This window comes from Anoplophora glabripennis, unplaced genomic scaffold, assembly GCF_000390285.2.
Source record: "Anoplophora glabripennis isolate ALB-LARVAE unplaced genomic scaffold, Agla_2.0 scaffold237, whole genome shotgun sequence".
NCBI classification, from domain to species: Eukaryota; Metazoa; Arthropoda; class Insecta; order Coleoptera; family Cerambycidae; genus Anoplophora; species Anoplophora glabripennis.
This window is the reverse complement of record NW_019416676.1, coordinates 334,558-356,616: the sequence shown is the minus strand read 5'-3', so window position 1 is coordinate 356,616 and position 22,059 is coordinate 334,558. Positions and strand designations below refer to the sequence as shown.

At 30.8% G+C, this 22,059-nt stretch overlaps 4 protein-coding genes across 4 annotated transcripts in view; all 4 read left to right on the top strand.

Moving 5' to 3' along the window:
• Positions 1 to 1,770: 1,770 nt before the first annotated feature.
• LOC108904003 lies at positions 1,771 to 7,586 on the top strand. The gene is made up of 3 exons (XM_018706370.1): positions 1,771 to 1,915; positions 2,079 to 2,228; positions 7,066 to 7,586. Exons 1-3 carry the CDS (start codon positions 1,861 to 1,863, stop codon positions 7,266 to 7,268), a joined length of 408 nt encoding a protein of 135 aa, XP_018561886.1. The 5' UTR covers positions 1,771 to 1,860; the 3' UTR covers positions 7,269 to 7,586.
• Positions 7,587 to 7,937: 351 nt separating this feature from the next.
• On the top strand, positions 7,938 to 9,438 carry LOC108903999. The gene is made up of 3 exons (XM_018706365.2): positions 7,938 to 8,058; positions 8,890 to 9,027; positions 9,180 to 9,438. Exons 1-3 carry the CDS (start codon positions 7,995 to 7,997, stop codon positions 9,377 to 9,379), a joined length of 402 nt encoding a protein of 133 aa, XP_018561881.1. The 5' UTR covers positions 7,938 to 7,994; the 3' UTR covers positions 9,380 to 9,438.
• Positions 9,439 to 10,039: 601 nt separating this feature from the next.
• LOC108903997 (prostate stem cell antigen-like) lies at positions 10,040 to 10,906 on the top strand. The gene is made up of 3 exons (XM_018706364.1): positions 10,040 to 10,144; positions 10,246 to 10,383; positions 10,640 to 10,906. The coding sequence occupies exons 1-3, from the start codon at positions 10,084 to 10,086 to the stop codon at positions 10,831 to 10,833; spliced, it is 393 nt and encodes a 130-aa protein (XP_018561880.1). The 5' UTR covers positions 10,040 to 10,083; the 3' UTR covers positions 10,834 to 10,906.
• Positions 10,907 to 15,611: 4,705 nt separating this feature from the next.
• Positions 15,612 to 22,059, top strand: part of LOC108903986 (cytochrome P450 9e2) — a 36,637-nt gene continuing 30,189 nt past the window's right edge. Inside the window, exon 1 of the mRNA XM_018706352.2 lies at positions 15,612 to 15,949. Coding sequence (XP_018561868.1) covers positions 15,747 to 15,949 — 203 coding nt within the window. The 5' untranslated portion in view covers positions 15,612 to 15,746. The remainder of the gene's footprint in view (positions 15,950 to 22,059) is intronic.

Genomic DNA, 22,059 nt, shown 5'->3' with positions numbered 1-22,059 from the left:
AGTTTCATTGTTTTTCAATTTTTGAAAATTGAAAAAGATAGTTACCCATAAAATTTTCCTTGAGACCCATGTCACAAAAATTCTTGCTCTATACGTTTTTTGAAAGAGCCATCTTCACTCTACAGTTCTTGAAAAAAATAATAATAATTTCTAGCTGTCATACAATCATAATTATGTCAACTACTAGAAGTCACGAAACATAAGAAGAAAAATATGAAAAGTCGATTATCTCGAAAACTATCAATATTTTAATAGGGATCACAACACAAAGTCCCGTTAATTTTTCACGTAGAATTCGATGGTGCCATAAAAAGTATAGGTTTCCATTTAAAAAAATTAAGTTGGTACCTGCCCAGGAAAAACTGAACACCCTGTATATGCAAATATAATTTCATTTTGTGCAGCTCGGGAAAGTAGGCAACTCTGTAGAAAAAAAATTAAGCTATATCTTTTATTAACCTAGATATTGGGACTTACGCGCACTAGGTGGACACGAAAAGAAAAAATAATATTTATTTGAATATCTCTTCACTATTTTTATTTTTTCATATTTTGATGAGTTTTATCACTATGGCGTGGGTAATCTGGTCACCCTGTGTATTTTAAATATGGGGGTGTATCGCAAAAATTCTTGCTCTAGATTTTTGAGTATATTACAACATATTTTGAGAACATTATTTTATTTATAAAAATTGATTTTCTTAAACATTTTCATATTAAGTACCTACATTTGTATTATATCGTATATTTCACTGCCATAATTTGAACTAAAATAAAAATATATATACTTAAGATAATTTAAAATCTTTGTTGTTTTATTTAATTCTCCCAAAAAATGCTTTTTTACTTGTTTCGTCAATACCTCAGTTGGATTGCATTGTGCAAAGGATGAAAAACATAGTTTTTAGCATATAATTAACGAAAATGTTTTTTTTACTGACTTTTTGATTATTTTTTAATGAACACTGTTAAAATCTTGTGTCAGTTAATACGGTTTTTCTTGAAAACCATAAAGTTCTTTAAAATTTAACAAGAGTAAAAAAAAATTAAAATTAAATTCTGCTGTGAATTAATATTAAGATACTATTTTTCAATTCAGTCAATGAAAAAAAAGTTCTGTACAATTTTAGAGGTGAGTCATCCCCACTGAACACCCTGTAGTGCTTCAATTAATTTTAAATCATAGTGAAACAAGACCAGTAATAAACCTAAATCATGTACCAAATTTGGTTCTTCTGCGATAAAGTGTTGCAGAGATATTCATTTTTTTCGAAATTTAGGGCCCCATTTCGGGGGCTAATAACTCCTCGGGGTGCAACTTTGTATATAGGTAAGTTTGGTTAAATTACAATATTTTGGACACCCCTACATGCACCTGCCCTGTGTCGGTTCTTATGCAGGACACCCTGTATAATAATAATGAACACACACACAAGCTTACAAATGAAACAAATAAACAGCGATGATTTATTATGAAATAAATAAAACTCAAACTGGTCTACATAAATATGAGTATTTTAAGTTAGCCGTGAAATAAATTTAAAAAATTTGGAAGCGTGTAGCGCGTCAAAATAACTATTTTTGTCATCAGTTACTGAAATATTTATGCTTACCCGCTGCCTATTTGTTTTCAAATATTCCGAAACAGTACAGTCAATATATCCGCAAAATCCGCAAATATTTACAAACTCAAACATTATTTAATTTACAATACAGAGTTTGTTTGCCTGACATTGAATATATTCACCCAATTAAAAGGCCTTAGGTAAATTTCCTCTAGTCGGGTTTATGGTTTATTTATAAACCTTGAGGCAAAGTTGTTGCAATTTTTTAAAACCGTATCGTCAAACGTCAGTCAGTATGTGCAGAAGAACGGTTTGCCTTTTTCTACTGCTAATTTCCTTGTTTCAAGCATGTAAGTAAGAATTTCGCCATCGTTTTAGATAAATTTTATTCCTAAAAGGTGTGATATGAAGAATTGTCAGCAATATGCAACGTAAAGCACGCTTCATACTTCTGTGAATTTTAAATGTCCTGGTTGTTCTATCAAAGCGAACTTGATTGTCGTGTAATTGCAGGTACGTCCCTAAAATGTTACTCCTGCAGTGCTCAAGTAGGGCCAAACGACTACAACGATTGCGAGTGGTTCCACTATGCTGACTGGGAGCGACATAAGGTCTCCACGTGCCATTTTCCCGATGCAGTCTGTGCAAAATATGTAGTGGATTGTAAGTACAAACACGGCTATGGCCAGGTGGTTCCAAATAGTAATTCTTGATTCTAGGTTGAGAAGTATCTCGTTTGTATTAAAAAATGGAGAGTATTTTGTGAGTATCAAACAGTATACACTCTGGTTATAAATGCCCCGAGCTCTCTGTTACGTATTTTTGGACACCCTTTAAAGTGTATATACAGGGTGTTAAAAATAGAGTATAAAATATTTCAGGAGGTAATAGTATGAACCAAAATAAGCAGAAATGTCTTAATAAACATGGGTCCGCAAAGTAACGGTTGCGGAGATATGGACCACTATTCGTTTTTCAAACATTTTATTTTATTACGAATAAACCGACAAAGGAAGCTTTTAACAAACAAAAAACAAAGTTACAGAAGATGTTCAAAGTGCTCTCCGTCCATTTCCAAGCAGGCACGACATCTTCGTCTCAACGATATTCGAACTCTTTCGAAAACACCCTCCTTGGTTTGGATTTCTTGACACTTTTGATTAATCCGTAGCTGCAGCTCTTCCAGGCTATTTACAGGAGTACCATACACTAATGTCTTCAAATATCCCCAAACAAAGAAATCTAGAGGGTTCAGATCAGGCGATCTTGGAGGCCATAAAACAGGTCCGGCCCTTCCTACCCATCTATGTGGAAAAGTTTGGTGTAAATGCTCTCTAACGGCCATGGAAAAATGAGCTGGAGCACCATCATGCTGGAACCACATTTGTTGCCTCTGATTCAAAGGAATGTCTTCCAAAAACTCATACAGTGTGTTCTGCAGAAAGTTGAGGTAAGCAGCGCCTGTTAATCGGTTTGGTAAAACAACAGGACCTAGAAACCTGTCACCTACAATACCCATCCAAATGTTTAATGAAAAACGTGCCTGATGTCCAGATTCTATTAGAGCATGAGGATTTTCGTCGGCCCAAATATGCGTATTGTGAAAATTAAACACTCCATTTCTTGTGAACCCGGCCTCATCAGTAAAAAGAATGTTTGCAAGAAAACGAGGGTCTTCAGCATCATGACGTAGAAACCAGCGGCAAAAAACCAAACGTGCTTGATGATCATTTATTGGATTTAAGGCCTGTACTCGTTGCACATGGTATGGATAAAGCAGTTGCTCGTGAAGGATTCTCCAAACAAGAGGACCACTAATTCCTACCTCGGCTGATATTCTCCGCACACTCGTACCTGGATTCTGCTCTACCAGTGCTAGAATTTCTTCTTCTGCTCTAGGAGTGGATACCGACCTTGGTCTTCCGGATAAATGGCACTGTTTGCTCAAGGAACCGGTATCACGCAATCTTTGGTGAATTCTTCCAAACATGCGTTGTGAAGGAATCTGGCGATTTGGATAAGCGTCAACATAAAGACGTCGCGCTTCGGTGGCGTTCCCATTAGCACGACCATACATGAAATGCATGTCTGTTAATTCTGCGTTAGAGTAACCAGCCATAGCGAAAGAAAACTTGTGCACTGAGAACAACTGTCAAATACGTACTGTTTATTTCACTAAACATCAACCAACTATTATAAGAAAATACACAACGTTTTTGCAAAATAAAAAAAGGGGCTAAAAAACATAAAACATTCCATATCTCCGCAACCGTTACTTTGCGGACCCATGTTTATTGAGACTTTTCTGCTTATTTTGGTTCATACTATTACCTCCTTAAATATTTTACACTCTTTTTTTAACACCCTGTACATTTCTAAATGGGATGTTAATTTCTTCATACTGTCGCATAATTTTTTTTTTCGTCACTCTCTAGATAAGTGGTGACGTCATCGATATTTTTTGTACATTGGATTGTATAAGATTTTTTTTGTATGTTTTGATAAATTTTTTTATTCTCTTTCCAACCATATGAAATTGTATGCCTTTGTATAATGAAATTTTTGAGAAAAATTGAGAAAACTTTCAGCCTTTGACTTTGGTTTACGGTGCTCGCTTTCTAAATCATATCAAATAGAATAAGCTGAAAAAACAATTTTACATACTAGACCAGAGCGGATCTGTTGAATTATCCCAGTTCTTGGATGTAAGAGGGGCAAGTTATTTTTTGCTGGAATACTGGAAGTTGTTCTGGAGACAACTCACATAATAAGTGTAGATGTTTATATAAAATTTTAAAAATACCTGTTTTATCTGAATTTTTTGCTTATATCTTGGAATCCATGTATTTTGGAAGAATACTGAAAAGGAAAAAAGTTTTAGAATTGAATTTTGCACAATATACTGCAAGTTAAAAATGTTTAAATTTATTACCGATGTTGCAAAATAGCAATAATTGATGAAAAAAGGCAAAATAAGTTTATTGGATAATTATTTTAAAATATTTATTGCTCCAATGGCATTCTAATTTTGGTAAAAAAAAACTTTAGAGTATAGTAAAACAACACACCAAATTTAATTAAAATCAGTTCTAGTTTTCGCAAAATATTTTGAAAAAAAATTTTCAAATTTTCAAAATATTGCACAGCCCCAGATACTTAATAATAATATTTTTTAACATAGAAAAGACCGTACAACCTTTCAAATAGTTTTTGAAAAATTGAAATCGGTTGATTAGGACAGCCACAGTAAATTTTTAAAGTTAACACTCTTTTTTATTTTTAAACAATTATTATTTATCAATTTGCAATTTAGTTTTTTCCAAAATTTATAATTTTAAAGTACTCGGAAAGACGCTTTTTCTTTTTAAAAAAAAGTTAAATTCCGTTTACTGGTTCTCGAGATATAAGCTGTCAAAGTTTATCGGCATTTACCGTTAAATTATTAACACTTTAGTAATAAACTTTGATTTTGATTTGCGTCGTTTTTCCTAGTTCTAAACTGAAAAAATTTTTATATCCATAAGTTATCGGCAACATAGATAAATCTGCGGAAAAGCTGTCGCTCGCACGCGCGAAAAGTGACTCAAAACACGAAAAGTGGGGGAGGGGGTTTTCGCTCTGAGACTGAATTCGAAGGTTCAAAATGCGAAGATACGAAAAAAAATTGCATTATCTTGGCTTCTAATGGACCTATTTCGATCTGTTTTTTAATCCAATGTCTCGCGAGCCAAGAAATTCGAATATCGTAATGTCAACTGTCTAATTTGCACATATTTTGTTATAAACACAGTTTATTATTTATGCATTAAATATACTGTATATTTTATCCTATGCTATTGCATTTTTTCAATGAAAAAATTGTTTACGTATATATTTCAACGTTCTGAATATGAATGTATTTAGTTATAATTATTACAATTATTTAAATAATTTTTATTTACACAAATTAAAAAAAAAGAGTGGTAACTTTAAAAATTTACTGTAGCCGTCCTAATCACTCGATTTCAATTTTTCAAAAACTATTTGAAAGGTTTAGCGGTCTTTTCTATGTCAAAAATTTTTAAAGTATCTAGATGCTTTATTTGAAATTGTGGAACATTTCGAAAATTCGAAATTTTTTTTTAAATTCTTTTCAAAAAATTATTTTGCGAAAACTATAAAACCGAGTTTAATGAAATTTGGTGTGTTGTTTTATTATACTCTAAACTTTTTTTTTACAAGAATTAGAATGCCCTCGTAGCAATTAAAATATTTTTAAAAAATTATCCGAAAAACTTGATTATTTTGCCGTTTTTTCATCAATTATTATTTTGCAACATCGGTAATAAATTTAAACGTTTTTAATTTACAGTATACTGTGTAAAATTCAAATCTAAAACTTTTTTCCTCTTCCATATTCTTCCAAAATGCATAGGTTCCAAGATATAAGCAAAAAGCTCAGATGGAATAGGTGTTTTTTAAATTTTTTAAACATTTTTGCAATTTTGAAAATGTTCCGGGCCTCGCCCAGATCTAGGGATCTACACTTTTAATATATGAGTTGCACTGAAGGTATTCCAGCAAAAATTAGCTTGCCCCCTCTTACATCGAAGAAGTACAAATCCGTCCTGGTCTAGTATGCAAAATTGTTTTTCCCGCGCCTTCCATTTGATATGATTTAGAAAACGAGCACCGTAAACTAAAGTCAAAGGCTGAAAGTTTTTTCATTTTTACTCAAAAATTTCGTTACGCAAAGGCATACAAATTTCTATCGTTGGAAAAGAAAATTAAAAAAAAATCAACCAAAACGTGCAAAAAATTGTATACAATCAAATTTAAAAACAAATCCATACGTCACCACTCATCTACACTGTGACGAAAAGAAAAATATTGTAATATTGTGCGTCAGTATAAAGAAAATAACATTCCATTTAAAATATATACAGTGTGTCCCTTTTTTTAGGTTAACACGTCTGGAAATGTAAGAAGGCTATGGACTTTCCAAAAGCCAATTTTTTTCACAAATAGTACTCTGAAAGGAAGTTATATTCTACTAATCATTCTATTGATGTCACAAAAACCTGGCCTACTACGATTTTTTAAAAGGGTCGTTTTTCTAGAATTTAGTATTAGGCATATTTTTAATTAAAAATATAATATTACCAGGCTGTTCAACACCCATTAAAATACCCATATACCAAATTTGAACGACAAATGTCTATTGGGAGTTTTTTATGTGGTGCCGAACTTTGAAAAATCAGACAACTAAAAATTATAATAAGCAGGTCAAAGATTGTCATGAACGTGAAAACAAATACCAATCGGACAAAGAAAGAATACAGGCACCAAATTTCAATAAAACCATACGAGACACTTTAGAGTTATTTGGAAAACAAAAATTGATTCCTAAAGACTGTTGGCGAGCAGTTCGTGAAATCTACTCTCCACATCTTCCCACAAAATCATTTTTTTTATTACATAGTACATTTTGAAGCACTTATTAATACAATGTGTTTTGCAGATAGCGGCAACAAGTGGGTGCACAGGGACTGCAAGCACCACGATGTCTGTTCGTTCCTCAGTGCTACCAACGGCAACGACATGAACATGTTGCTGGAGTGTGAGACTTGCGCAGACAAGGATTTATGTAATTCTGCACCAGCGCAGTTCCAAGGACTTACCACAACAGTGTTGGTGTTGCTTTGTGGGAAATTTTTAATATGAATTTCTTAGTTTTTCTAGACATTTTCTTGTATGAATTCAACGACGAAGGAGGCGTTCTTGAATTTTTTTTGGAATTATGTATTTGAACAAGCAATTTTGTTGAAACCCAACAGAACATGTCTGTCATAGATAATTTTATCGTTAGAATAACTTAATATTGGAAACCTGTAGTACAATGTTCTAATAATAGATAATTTCTGTTTTGCCTGGTATCGTTATCTTATTAAGTGAATCACCAATTTTTGGAACAATAACTGTAATTTACGTGTCGATAAAATTGAAGACGAAAATTTATAATGTTTTTATCCTCAATATTTAAAATTATGATCAATAGCATTGTTTTTTATTACATTTGACAATATAGGATATGTACCTAATGATGTAGTTTTATTAAAATAAATAAAGAAAATAAAAAAGGATTTTTTCTCTGTTATCAACTTAATACCGAAAATGATTTAACTTGAAATACTTAGATGATGTATATTGAAAAAGTAGATGTACATATATTAGAAAACCATAACACTAGGTAACGTTTGGGGAAAAAATTTCTTTAATTTTTAATGATGGTAATAAACAAAAATTTAACTTGACATGATATTTAATGATTTACACCCTTCTGTCTTAACTATTATCTACCTAGTAATATAAAACTTACTTTTACAATCAGTATTTCATTTGGAAGAAATAAGACAGCTTCATTTTTCCCATAAAAACGCTTCAACTAAGATGAGAAGTGTTCTGTGTGTTTGTGCGATTATAATCTGTTTCTTTAATATAGCCATCAATTCAGGTAACAAATTTAAATGTTTAAAAGTTGGACAATCTGACCCGAATTTATACAAGGTGTTAACGAAATAACTACTCAAAATTGGAGGGTATGTAAAACATGTCGAAATATGATGTTTTTGTCAGTGGCGGCCCCTAAGGGAGATACAGCCCCTTGAAAAGGTAACTCAGGAAACAGTTTTTATTTCATAACTTCAAAACGGTTTAATATTAAATCCCCAAATTTGGGGTTGTATTACTATTTATATGTTTAATAATCGGCATAATATACAAATCAAAATTTGCTACAGGGGAGTAAGAAAATGCGGGACCACGGTGCAAATTTTACAATATTTTTTGTACGCATTTTTTTCTATTTTCTGCAACAATTTTTGATATGTATATTATACCTATTATTAAGCATATAAATAGTAATACAGCCCCAAAATTTCGTGATTTAATATTAAACCGTTTTGAAGTTATGAAATAAAAACTGTTTCCTGAGTTACCCTACCCCTGTATCTCCCTTAAGGGCCGCCACTGACAAAAATATTACTAAGGTTTCATCATATTTCGACATGTTTCACATAATCTCCAATTTTGTGTACTTATTTCGTTAACACCTTGTATATCCTAAATTTTACATGAACAGATAAAATCTGTTTGGTTGCATGTATAATCTATTTTTATGTCCTGATAGCTTTATCTACATTTGAATTTTCAACTGAATCTTTTAATTTATTTAATATGTCGCAACCATTACTATCCTTATTATCTTATTTTTGTATGTTCAGATTTGGTACCATTCTTCCTCCAAAAATAATTTTGTCTTCATGATCTGGTCATTGTTTTGCAGGAGATGCTTTGAGATGCTATTCATGCTCAGCGGTAACAGGACAAAGAAGTGACTGCCAGAGAAACGTTAATACCAACACAATACAAGCCACATTTTGCCAACCTGGATACCCGTCATGCATGACACTGGTAATGCAAGGTAAGCATTTCAAGAATTAAATAATAACTACTAAGGACCTTGGGAAGAGCAGAACCAAGATGCAACCTTCTTCTTAGTTCGTTATGTCACCAAACTTTTTATACATATTGTCAATGAAATTTACTGACCAAACTAATATATTATTGTTCTAGGTAATATAACAAGAGGATGCGCCCAAATCAACGCATGCCACGTGTTGCAACATCAGCATGGATTCCTGAGCTGTTCCACTTGTGTACCCGATCTGTGTAATGATCAAAGTTACAATAATTCCATCACGATATCCTCGTTCTCTTTACCGCTAGCACTGCTTATGGTGTTATATTTTAGTTTAAAGATGATCATATATTAACGAACGATTAAAATTACTTATATACATGTATATAAACTCCTTCTTTTAATTGTTATCTAGTTTTCCAGAAATGGAAATATTTTTCGAGATGTTTTTCTATATTAAATTTGTAATGGCGTCGATGTCCATATTATTTTCTAACATATATACTGAAATAATAATAATAATAGGTATTTTGTTACCCATTATTATGCAAATAATTTCATAAGAAAACTTGTAATTTGTATAATTTACTTGTCTACAATGTACTACAGTTCCCCCTCCATGCGAGGCGGTTAAAATAACGTGATTTACAAGGGAACTGAGGAGATTTTTGTTCATGTCAAGATTTTTGGGAAAATTTTACATTCTGCTAGTTTGGTAACCCAGAGTTTTACCATTTTATATAAGCAAATATACCCTGCATATTTATCTATCTTGCTTTTTCGTGTTCGCCATAGATACACATATTGAACAAATTGTGACATACTGTTGAATAAATATCCCCATATCGATAATATTGGAGCAAATAATAGTGTTGTTGTACATGAACAAACGCTTATCTTATTTGATACTACAAAGTCGTTCCCTCTAACTAATTAAAGGATTTAAATGAGTACAGTTCAAATAGAATCTTTAACAGAAATCAGATAAAGGATTTTAGTAACGTACATATATTGCTGAGCTGTCCTTTTTAGTACCATTTTGTACCTGAATGAATCAAAATGAAGGTTTTGCTCTGTGCTGTACTCTTCCTTTATTTATTAAATTTAAACATCAACTCAGGTAAGATATTTTTAATACATACAATTTAGGAAAATAAATCAAATAATAAATCGTTTCCTATTTCTCTGACAAAACATGGAATATAATTTTTAATTTTTCAGTATCTGCTTTAAGATGCTACTATTGTAATTCGTTTACTGGACAAAAGCAAAACTGCGAGGTAAAAGTCAACAATAAAACAATTACTAGCAGAAACTGTACCACTGGGTACAATGCTTGCATGACGCTCAGAATAAATAGTAAGTAAATATTCCTTTTTAATGTTTTTATCACTTATTTTTTAAAAACGATATAGGGTTATTGATTATAAATGAAAACGCACCTTTTTTAAATTTAGAAAAAAAAATGTTAAACGAAAATGTAGCAACTATCAATTAGAAGTTTTTTACGGTTATATTGAGCTTGTACAGATTGTTCTCAAATTATGTGGCAAACCAAATTTATGATTTTCTTTTTAATGGAAAATGTTTTTAAAGGCATTATGAAAATTTTCAGATACCATATCAAGAAATTGTGCGGTAAGCAACGTCTGCCAACTTTATAGAAACTCTACTGGATTTAGAAGCTGCACTACGTGCGTAACAGACCTCTGCAATAATGGTTCGTTGGTACTGGTAGCGCCTTCTATTAGCCTACCATTAGGACTACTTACATTTCTGTTTACTGCAAGAAAACTGGCAATATACTAACATGTTATTGTATAGTTATTTTTATACAATTTTGTAATATGTATGTCTCGATTAAATTGGTTAACTGATCGGACGAATAGATTACCATAACCTATATTGCTCGTTACAAATACGTAAGTAAGTATAGGTAACAATTTAACTATCCCTTTATTTAACTAAATGTTAATCGAGACTCAATATATTATTGTTTTTAATTATTGTAATCAAACCACTGCATTTAAACATAATTTTCACCAAAATAACCCGATTAACAGACCCTTGTCCAGCACTACACGCCATGCATCACGGCACGAGATGACCTAATGGGGACTATGGGAATAAACAAAGACAACGCACGACAACCATAGTATAGGGTGGCGTCACTCAATTTTGGGGTTTTTGCATTTATTTCCGGAACACCTCATTCTCAGTTGGCCTGCAACTTGTTTATTAACCGAGATACAGAGGAAACCCCATCAGAAAGATTCATAGAACCTGGAAACCTAAAATATCCATTGCTCACCAGTATGAATCATACTTTTGTAATACGATTTTGTATTCGTTATAGATATCCAACAAATTGCGAAATTTAAAGTAAATTTCCACCCTACATTTAACTTATATGACGACGTTGAAAGTACTTGTAAATAATCCTTATCTTTCGCCATATTCAGAAGATTGATCTCAAATTCATTATGAATAAATCTTTATCAGAAATCAGATAAAAAACTCAAAATACATGCTAGGTATATTGATGTTATAATCTTTCCACATGTCCTAATTTCCGATAAGTCTGCGAATACGTGTCAAAATTCTGTTATTCTGTGCTGTGTCCCTTATTTATTTTTTAAGTTTGAACGTCCACACAGGTAAGATAAATTCCTATTTGAACTAAAAAAATAACAAACATGTACTATGCTGTTAACCATTGATAAAACACGTATTTATCTTTTTAGCGACCGCTCGGAAATGTTTCTCTTGTAGCTCCTGAACTGGACATGGCTCTTCCTGCAGTGTAGACGTCAGAAACAGGTCGTATCCGTTCAGTTGCCCTTCCAAGTACCCGTACTGCATGATATTGATAATAAACAGTAAGTGGGGACTAGTTTTACGCATCAGTAAATTTCTGTGAATTAGCATTGAAAGGAAAACAATACAAAATCAACCAAAAAAGTTCCCGATTTTCCCCCACCTAAAACTTTTTTCCTATAGTCGTCACATAATAAAATACTGTTTTAAATCATTTATCCTAAAATCGATTTTAAAAAATTACCCCTTCAGAGACATTTAAATAAATGTTTTATATTTCAACACCCTGTATCTCGAAATTGAGGCATTTCCACAATGTTATAAGAACTTTTTTATTGATTTGTGACATAAAATCCGCCATTAGCGTTTAGCTTGAGTATTTCATTAACACCCTGTATTTAAGTGTTTCAACTTCTAGGTATAGATGATTTACGAAAACAAAAAGTCCACGTGGCTTATAATCATTTATGAAACAAACAAATAAAAATTTCTAAAACTGAAACTTCATATTAAAATTTTCAGATACAATTACAAGAGATTGTGCGGAAATAAACAGCTGTTTACTTTATAGCAACTTCGTAGGATTCAGAAGTTGCTGCTCTTGTATTACAGATCTCTGTAATTACCAAGATAAAGGCTCGACGGCAGTAGCGTCTCTTGGCATACTTTTAGGATTGCTTGCTGCTCTCTTCACCACAGAGATAATATACTAGCACATAACTCAGATGTTTAATCTCATTACAACGCAAATAACATGTTTATACTTAAGGTTTTATATGACTTTTTATATAATTTGTTTGTACATAATTTTATGTGAGATAAATATATATGCCGACAAAAAGAACCGAATAAAAAATGGGATGGAAAAAGCCTTAAGTGCGATACACCTTGCCACAAATTCTTCGTGTATATTCTTTTCGTCAAAACATCAAAATAAACAAAAGAAATAGTAACAATTTTTTCTAAAATACAAATAAAAAATAATCACTAGCTTCTGCCAGAATTAGTAGCGATAAAAGAGACCAACTGTCAAAAAGTAAATTATCTGCTGCTAAAGAAAAGTTTTTACAAATTTTGATGATCCATTCCCAATCAAAGCCTGTTTGCCTCTTAGAAATTTGGATTTGGAATCATTATCACAAAAATATACTCTTGTTGTTTTTTCTGTTTACTTTAGTGGCAGCAATCAGTCTCAGAAGTTTGTCGCAGCATCGCTCTTACACCCTGTATTAAGATAAAAGTATATTGTCACAATTAATGGACCACAGAAGATACTGAATCTCGTGGAAAACAAAAAATAATCAATATTTGCGCTGTCTTTATCTGTCAAGTAGGTACATTTATCTTCGTATATATCAATATTTATCTTGATGATTAGTTTGTTTCCAGAGAATTGAGTATGTAGTTTCACAACAAAGAATAAATAGGTAGTACAACAAAAAATATATATTTTGTTATTTTACAATCCTATTCTGAAAAATTCCAAATCACTAAGGTCGTGACCCGAACATGTTCAATGTTCCTGATTTTTTGATATTTTTTAGTACCCATTTAGATTTGCTTTCATGAATTTTTTCAAATTTCTATTTCAACTTCTTAAGAAGTTATGAACAATTGAATATTTTGGATAAAAAATTTTAAAATACCTGTAACTTGGCAAAAAGTAAAGGTATCATACGTTTTTTTTTTTTGATTTTACTCGTTTTGAGATGTAGTTTTATAAATAAAAAATATAAAAACAATACATTTTTAGTTTTTTGAGCTTTTTCATTTTTAAATTAAAAAGTGCTTTTTGAAAAAGAATGGCGGTTTTTTTTCATAAAATTCTCAAATTAATCGTCTTTCAGTACCTATGCAAATTTATGAAACAGGTTCAAGACTGGGATCTTTTTTATTCTATTTTTTTTTTCGAATTAAAATATTTATTTTTTGTTTTTTTTTTGGTATTTTTTAGTACCCATTTAGACTTGCTTTCATGACCATTTTCAAATTTTTATTTCAACTTCTCAAGAAATTATGGACATTTGAATATTTTGGATAACAAATTTTAAAATACCTGTATCTTGGCAAAAACTAAAGATATCATACGTTTTTTTTTTCAATTTACTCGTTATGAGATGTACTTTTACAAATAAAAAATATGAAAACAATACATTTTTAGTTTTTTTAGCTTTTTCCATTTTTAAATCAAAAAGTGATTTTTGAAAAAGAATTACGTGTTTTTCTTCATAATATTCTTAAATTAATCGTCTTTCAATACCTATGCAAATTTATGAGATTTTATTCTATTTTTTTTCCGAATTAAAATATTAATTTTTTGTTTTTTTTGTAAGTTTTAGTACCCATTTAGATTTGCTTTCATGAAGTTTTTCAAATTTTTATTTCAACTTCTCAAGAAATTACGAACATTTGAATATTTTGGATAAAAATTTTTAAAATACCTGTATCTTGGCAAAAACTAAAGATATCATACGTTTTTTTTTTCATTTTACACGTTATGAGATGTAGTTTTATAAATAAAAAATATAAAAACAACACATTTTTAGTTTTTTGAGTTTTTTCCATTTTTAGAACAAAAAGAACTTTTTGAAAAAGAATGGCGTTTTTTTCTTCATAAAATTCTCAAATTAATCGTCTTTCAATACCTATGCAAATTTGTGAGACAGGACCAAGAGTAAGATCTTTTTTATTTTATTTTTTTTTTAATTAAAGGATTTATTTTTTGTTTTTTAATTTAGAATTTTTACAGATAATGTACGCTACTACACCAAATTTTAGTATAGCAGTAAGTTGCGATGATTAATTACTAAAAATACCATAATTTTTAAAACTACTTCTATTAACATTGTCATTATTAAATATCGAAATTATTATCAACTAAATATTCCGAATTTTTTTTTCAATATTAAAAAGTTTGTTTTGCATAATGCCATAACACTTGCTATATTTTTACCATTTGTATTCAGTAAAAATAATTATACAGGGTACTCCAATTAAAATTTCCCACCTGAAAAATACCGGATTAAAAAAAAACGAAAAAAACCCGAGACATCGATTTTCTTTTCAGATTTTTTTTTCTATTTCCGATATTTTCCAGGCTTCCCACCTGGAACACCCTGTATATATGTATAGGAAGAATACACTTTTATTATGTAATTAATGTTCTGTTACAAAGAGCGGTCCGATGGGAGTGATTTTGGCGTCGTTGTATAGGTTGAACCTTACTGATATATCGATGAGGGGTGGCTGTACAGTTTTCGGTGGTTTCGAGAGTTGTTTTGTGATACTAAATATGTCCAGGGTGGTATTTTTTGTAGCTTTCAAGCAACAATGCTGTTCGTATTTTTTTTACACTTGCACTTTCTTCAAATACATACCATGACAAAAATTATTTTGAGTTTATTTTACTCAGTTGTCAATTAAGTTGTTATTTAACGGTGTTTGCATAAGTACAAAAATAAATTAATTTCTATTCCAGTGTTTTATTTTGTCCACGATAACTATGTTCAAAACACCCTGTATATCACTTTTCCGAAACTTTCCCACTAGCAATGTACTTAGTTAACTAGTTCGCGAGTCCCATTTTTGGGAATTAAATACTATCGATCGCAACGTAAATAGTCGCAAATCCCCAGAGGAAAAGGAACACCCTGTACACGGGCGTGCTTATGCGCCACACTCGAACTAATAATGACTGTGTTCTAAATATAAATTTTAAATGTGAATCATTAACAGCAACGCCAGCGAAGGCCAATCGCAATCATTATTTATTCAAGAAATGTTACAACCATTTTGTAAACAAAAACCCAGTGCGCGGCGGATTTTTTCGCGGGCGACATGTGCGTGAAAGTCGAAAAAACGGTGGATATTTTCTCTAAGTAGGATTAGACATCTGTGTACTTAAAATGTGGGTGGTAGTACTGTTTACGTTCGTCCTGACCTACTTGATATATTACTGCTGCTTCAAGCCTTACAATTATTGGAAAAACAGAGGTATTACCTACGAAATACCTCTGCCAGTGGTGGGGAATTTCGGCGACACCGTCTTCAAGAGAAAGCACGCCTCTGAAGTCTACAGCTATCTCTACAAGAAGTATTCCGATGAAAGGTAAGTTGCGCGAAGCGGTAGGAATAAAATCGTAGACCATTTGTAAACTAAAATTCTACAGACTTTAGCCAAAAACAGTATCTATATGTATAATGTGCTCAAAAATAATAGAAGTATGACATACAGGGTATCTCACGGTGACGAGACATTAGACATATTTCAGAGACTACTTCGATTTTAATGTTGAAAATTTGAGCAATAATGTTTTCGGGCATGCTTTTCTCAACTAAAATAATGACGTCTACCTAACGCTTCCGGAAGTTGACGTCATCTTCGTTATTTTAAATGGAACACCCTGTATAGTATTGCAATTTTGGATTCTACTTAAATTTTTAGGTTAACTTTCATAAAGGTTTCCCATTCTCAAAGTGAACCGTTTTTTGATATATTTATTTTTTTTTTTCAAAAAAAAAGCACTGCCTAATTAAAAAAGATATGTATTTTACAATAATAAAGTTAGAGCGATAAAATTTATAGGGGACATAACTAAAACTCTAAACTTCCCTGCTATAATTTCAAAATGACTTAATTTCGTACAGGGTGGTAGAAATTTAATACCGAATTTAGTCAACTGTAAACCATCTTAACTTATTTTTTTAAATGGAACACCCTGTATATTTTTGCGCAACCTGATGAACAATTTTGTTCTCTTTCGAAAAGTGGAAATTATAAAAGGGCTTATAATAAACTAAAAAAAAATAAATGCGTGAGCAGGGGTGGCGGAGGGTTGATTTGGGGGGTTGAAAAATTGTATAATTGTAATCATTATGCATCTACAATTTTTGTAGAGGTCACTTTTTACGATAACCTCAAAATTTCCGAGAAAAATGCGAAAAAAAAGGTTTTTTCTGATCTTTCGTTTTTTATTTCTTATTTCCGCAAAATAAGTTAATTTTGACGAAACTTGATGAAAGTATACGTTTCTGTGTTAAATAACCACAAATTTTTTTAGATAAAAAAATCTAGAAGTTTCCGAGATATCATTTTTTNACTTACACCCATTTAAAAAACACCTGTCTGCCTCTGTCAGCTATGATAAGCTGGAAGATAATATACAGGGTGTCCTGCGGTGACGAGGGAAAAAAAAAGAAAATTGTTACCTGGATTTTTATAAGTGGAAATGGAGGCTTATAATGAACAAAAAAATAATAAATTCGTGATCAGGAGTGGCGGAGGGTTATTTTGGGGGGGGGGGGGTTGAAAAGTTGTGAAAAATTGTATCATTGAGATTTCTCGCGAAAGTTAACGTCAAACAAAAAAGTATCCAGTACAAAAGTTGTAGATGATGCAAAAATCTACAACTTTTGTAGAAGTAACTTTTTAAGATAAATTCAAAATTTCCGAGAAAAATGCGAAAAACAGTTTTTTTTTCTTATTTCTCGTTTTTTATTTCGCATTTTCGCAAAAATAATTTAATTTTAACTTAGTGAAAGTGTACCTTTCTGTGTTTTAAATAACCGCTATTTTTTTTAGATAAAAAAATCAAGAAGTTGCCGAGATATTCATTTTTTCCGGTCTAAAACACTTTTTTTTTCAAAGAAAAATCAACGAGTTCTGCCGTGANTAAATAACCGCTATTTTTTTTAGATAAAAAAATCAAGAAGTTGCCGAGATATTCATTTTTTCCGGTCTAAAACACTTTTTTTTTCAAAGAAAAATCAACGAGTTCTGCCGTGATCATTTTTTTTGTTTTGATATAAGTATACTTTTTGGTGATATAAAAAATCTGTAATCACAGTTCAAAAACATGCTCAAAAATGCAAAAAAAATAAAAAATGACGCAACAATGAATTTTAATAATTGTTGATAATTTGTTTAAATTTAAAACAAATCAAAAACTGATTACACCATTCAATTGTACGAAAAAAAATTTAAAAAAACTGTCATTGTTTGACCCAAAACTTTATTTCTGGACAGTATTGTTATTGTTTTCGGGTTTCGCGTCAACAGTAGACTTTGCAGTTAATACTTTGTATTGCTGAAATCTCATCATCCAGAGATTATTTATCATTTGTGCATTTGTAATTCAACTTAGATGTTTATACCAATACTGTACAAAAATAAAGTTTCGAGTCAAATAATGAGACACAGTTTTTTGAATTTTTTTCCGTACAATTGACTGGTGCAATCAGTTTTAGATTTTTTTTAATTTAAACAAATTATGAACAATTACTGAAAAATTTATTGTTGCAAGTCGTTTTTTATTTTTTTTGCATTCTTGAGCATGTTTTTGAACTGTGATTACAGATTTTTTTATTTCACCAAAAAGTATAATATGTCAAAACGAAAAAAATGATCACGGCAGAACTCGTTGATTTTTCTTTGAAAAAAAAAGTGTTTTAGACCGGAAAAAATGAATATCTCGGCAACTTCTTGATTTTTTTATCTAAAAAAATTAGCGGTTACTTAAAACACAGAAAGGTATACTTTCACTAAGTTAAAATTAAATTATTTTTGCGAAAATGCGAAATAAAAAACGAAAAATAAGAAAAAAACGGTTTTTCGCATTTTTCTCGGAAATTTTGAAGTAATCTTAAAAAGTTACTTCTACAAAAGTTGTAGATTTTTGCATCATCTACAACTTTTGTATTGGATACTTCTTTGTTTGACATTAACTTTCGCGAGAAATCTCAATGATACAATTTTTCACAACTTTCCAACCCCCCCAAATTAACCCTCCACCACACCTGCTCACGCATTCATTTATTTTTTTCTTCGTTTATTATAAGCCCCATTTCCACTTATAAAAATCCAGGTAACAATTTTCTTTTTTTTCCCTCGTCACCGCAGGACACCCTGTTTATTATCTTCCAGCTTATCATAGCTGACAGAGGCAGACAGGTGTTTTTTAAATGGGTGTAAGTTATAGATTGGTAGCAACGTTGAGTGAAAAATACGCTTAACGAATAAGTGGATATTCTTAGAAATTCCACGTATCTGTAAACAATAGGATGTGGATATCATTGTGATTGTTATGTAACAGATCGAATCACTTTCGTGGGCTTAACGAAAAATTTTATATTAGTACTTACTATGTACTTCAAAACGTACAGAGTACAGTTAAACAAATTTGCACAAATACTGCCTGCTAATCTTAAGACCAAAATATGATAATTAAGTCCAATAATAATTAAGTAAATTAAACATTTTAGAAAAAAAATGTTTTAGACAAGAGTTGTATAACTTTTTATAACAAAAATTTTGAGCGGAACCCGATGTCAATTGATAAACAAATGTATTAGTTATTGCAAAAAATCGGATAAAATCGCATTTTTTAAAAACTTCTAAATCTTTAAAACGAAAAAAGATTTTTTTACAAAACTTTCAGAATATGAAGCCCTTGGCAAGTAGAATAAGTGCATTTTTGTAAAATTGCAATATATTTTATAGTTGTTGCAAAAATTGAGTTTTTCGAAAAAAAAATATTTTTTTAAGGTTCAATAAATCATATAGCAATGCACTTACGTTACCCATCATGGGCTTAAAATTTTCTCAAAGAGTTATACTTTCATGTACAAATTGTGCGCGCATTGCAAAATAATTAGCAATATGCGAAAAATCTACGGAAACTTTGACTTCTTTTTTCGGGTCGAAAAAGAACTTATTTCAAAATAAAAATATACACCCCTGGACAAAATTACATCGTATTTGTTGGATTATCCATACGATTGACTTGCAAAAAAATACTCCTAACTCTCCACAAGAAAATGAAACTCTTTGGTTATAAATTAACATTGCTTGGAATGATGTTCGTGCAATAATTGTAAATTTTATAATTAACAAAAGAAGTAAAAATTCTGAATTATTTTTAAATTTCCCTCCTTCCTATACAAAGTGTTAATAGAGTGCTCTGCCAAACTTTAATGATGGACGCTATGTTACAAATTAATAAAAACAGTTCCTTTAAACATGTCTGTTTTGTTTTCGAGATACAGGGTGTTGAAATTTAAAAAATATATCACATTTAGTCAAATATCTCTTAAGATGTTTAACATACAATGATGAAACTTGGATTGCTGATTTAACTTAGTTATAGGCTAAAGTTTTCTGAGTTGATACACAAATCTATAAACCAGAGGCGGAGGTAATAGGAAACATCGTCATTATTAACCCTAGAATATCGACGCCCCTGAATAATTTCGAAATTGGAATAAATGCATTTAATTTCGGATGGTATTTTTATNTGGTTAAATGGGAATAAGTTACGTAGTTAAGGGGTACACAAAATGGCATTTCAAATTTGTCAATATTATTTTTGGTTCTTTAGTTATTTAAAAAAGGCGAATTATTGGATTTTTGATTTGCTTTTTCTTGCTAGTTTAATGTATAATTTATTTATGAGTTTTTTAAAAATTCAAAAATGGTTTTTATTGTCTTTTATTTCAGGTCTATTCAGCGTAAAGCTGTAAACCTCACGTAAAGGGTTGATTTACGAATATATTAATGTTGAAATGTCATAATCAATCTGATCACGTATACTGTGTTAGCCTTCTCAAAATAATAATATTGTACCAACAACTTGAGTCACTGGTGCTTCATACATAAACGTAAACTTTCATAAATGGGAGATAGAGCTGTGGCACAAACCATTTGGAATATATCAAAATTAGACAAATAATTTTCAAAAGTAACATTCTTTCTTAATCTCAAATTGTAGTTTTTATTTCATTACCTTTAGGAAAATTACACAAATTATCCCGGGCACCCTGTATACTGTGGCAACGAAAATTTGGTTGGTAGGGTTTTCTGGGGTCCTGATCAAGAATTCGTGGAAATTTTTCGGATAAAAAATCCCTAATATGGCTTTCCGATTTTTAACCATATAAATTGCATCATAGTTGGCCACGGTTTCGAATTTCAAGGAACGCGACGTATGTACGAGCTAGATTTTTTGAAGCTGTGTCCAACAAAAAAAAGTTTACTGAAATCGGCCGAACGGTAGACGAGATACAGTCTTGTTCCACTTTTAAGCGAGACACCCTGTATATATAATCTGTAGGAAAATAGAGCCATTTCTCAGTTATTTTTTTAATTTGAACTAAATCTAGGATATAATTGAATTAATCGAAAATAAATCCAATACTAAAATAAAACGAAATTCTTCGTTGGAAACTTTAAATACAATGAAATCGCAAAAAGTCCAAACAAATCATTGGTGTAGAAATTTCTCATTTCCTTAAAGATACTAACCCCTTAAAAAAATAAAAATTCTGGTGATTACCTTGTATTTCAAATATTTTTGGCAAAGAAACGAAACATTTTTATTGAAAAGCGCTCTGGTCAACACATCGTCATTGGAGTTACTTATCGAACTAATTTTTTTGTTCCAATAAATAGTGATACTATTGTACCCCATATAGGCGAGCGGTTCACCCCTAAATAAAAGGCATGAACCGACAAAATTTTTAAAACAAAAACCCACAGCATTAAACTTTTTTTATTTTATATTGTATTTTTCTGATAATTTACATATTTTTTTTATATTTTTCGACGTGGTCAGTCAATTGTTATAAACCAAATGTTGTAGAAAAAAAAATTACTCGCCGAATGGCTTTGCAAATAGTTTCTTCTAGTAAAATGGACCAAAATAAACACTTTTTGTTCTTTGAAAAAAAATTCGAAAAATGCTTCGTTTCCAAGATATTTACAATTTAATGTGAATAAAGTGACGAATTCGACAAAGTTTCGGAATATTTTTCCCAAAAACCACTGAGTTTAATTCTAAAAAAGCATAATAATCGGCAGATTTTCTACTTTAAGATATATTTTTTTGGTATGGGTCAATCATTTTATTAAAAGTCTAAAGCGAATAAAAAACGGCTTTTAAAGAAAATTATGATAACACTTCAAATTAAAATTTTATTTTTACAATATCTTGGATCAGATTATATTTACAATAAACATTATTATAATTTTTTAAAATCGATGTATGTTAACAGTAAAAATGTTCAAAAGATCATTCTGTTTTTGTATTTTTTTAGAATTAAAATCTGTTCAGTGGTTTTTGAGAAAAAAATTCCGAAAGTTTGTCGATTTCATCACTTTTTTCACATTAAATTGTAAATATCTCGGAAACGAAGCATTTTTCGAATTTTTGTCAAAGGACAAAA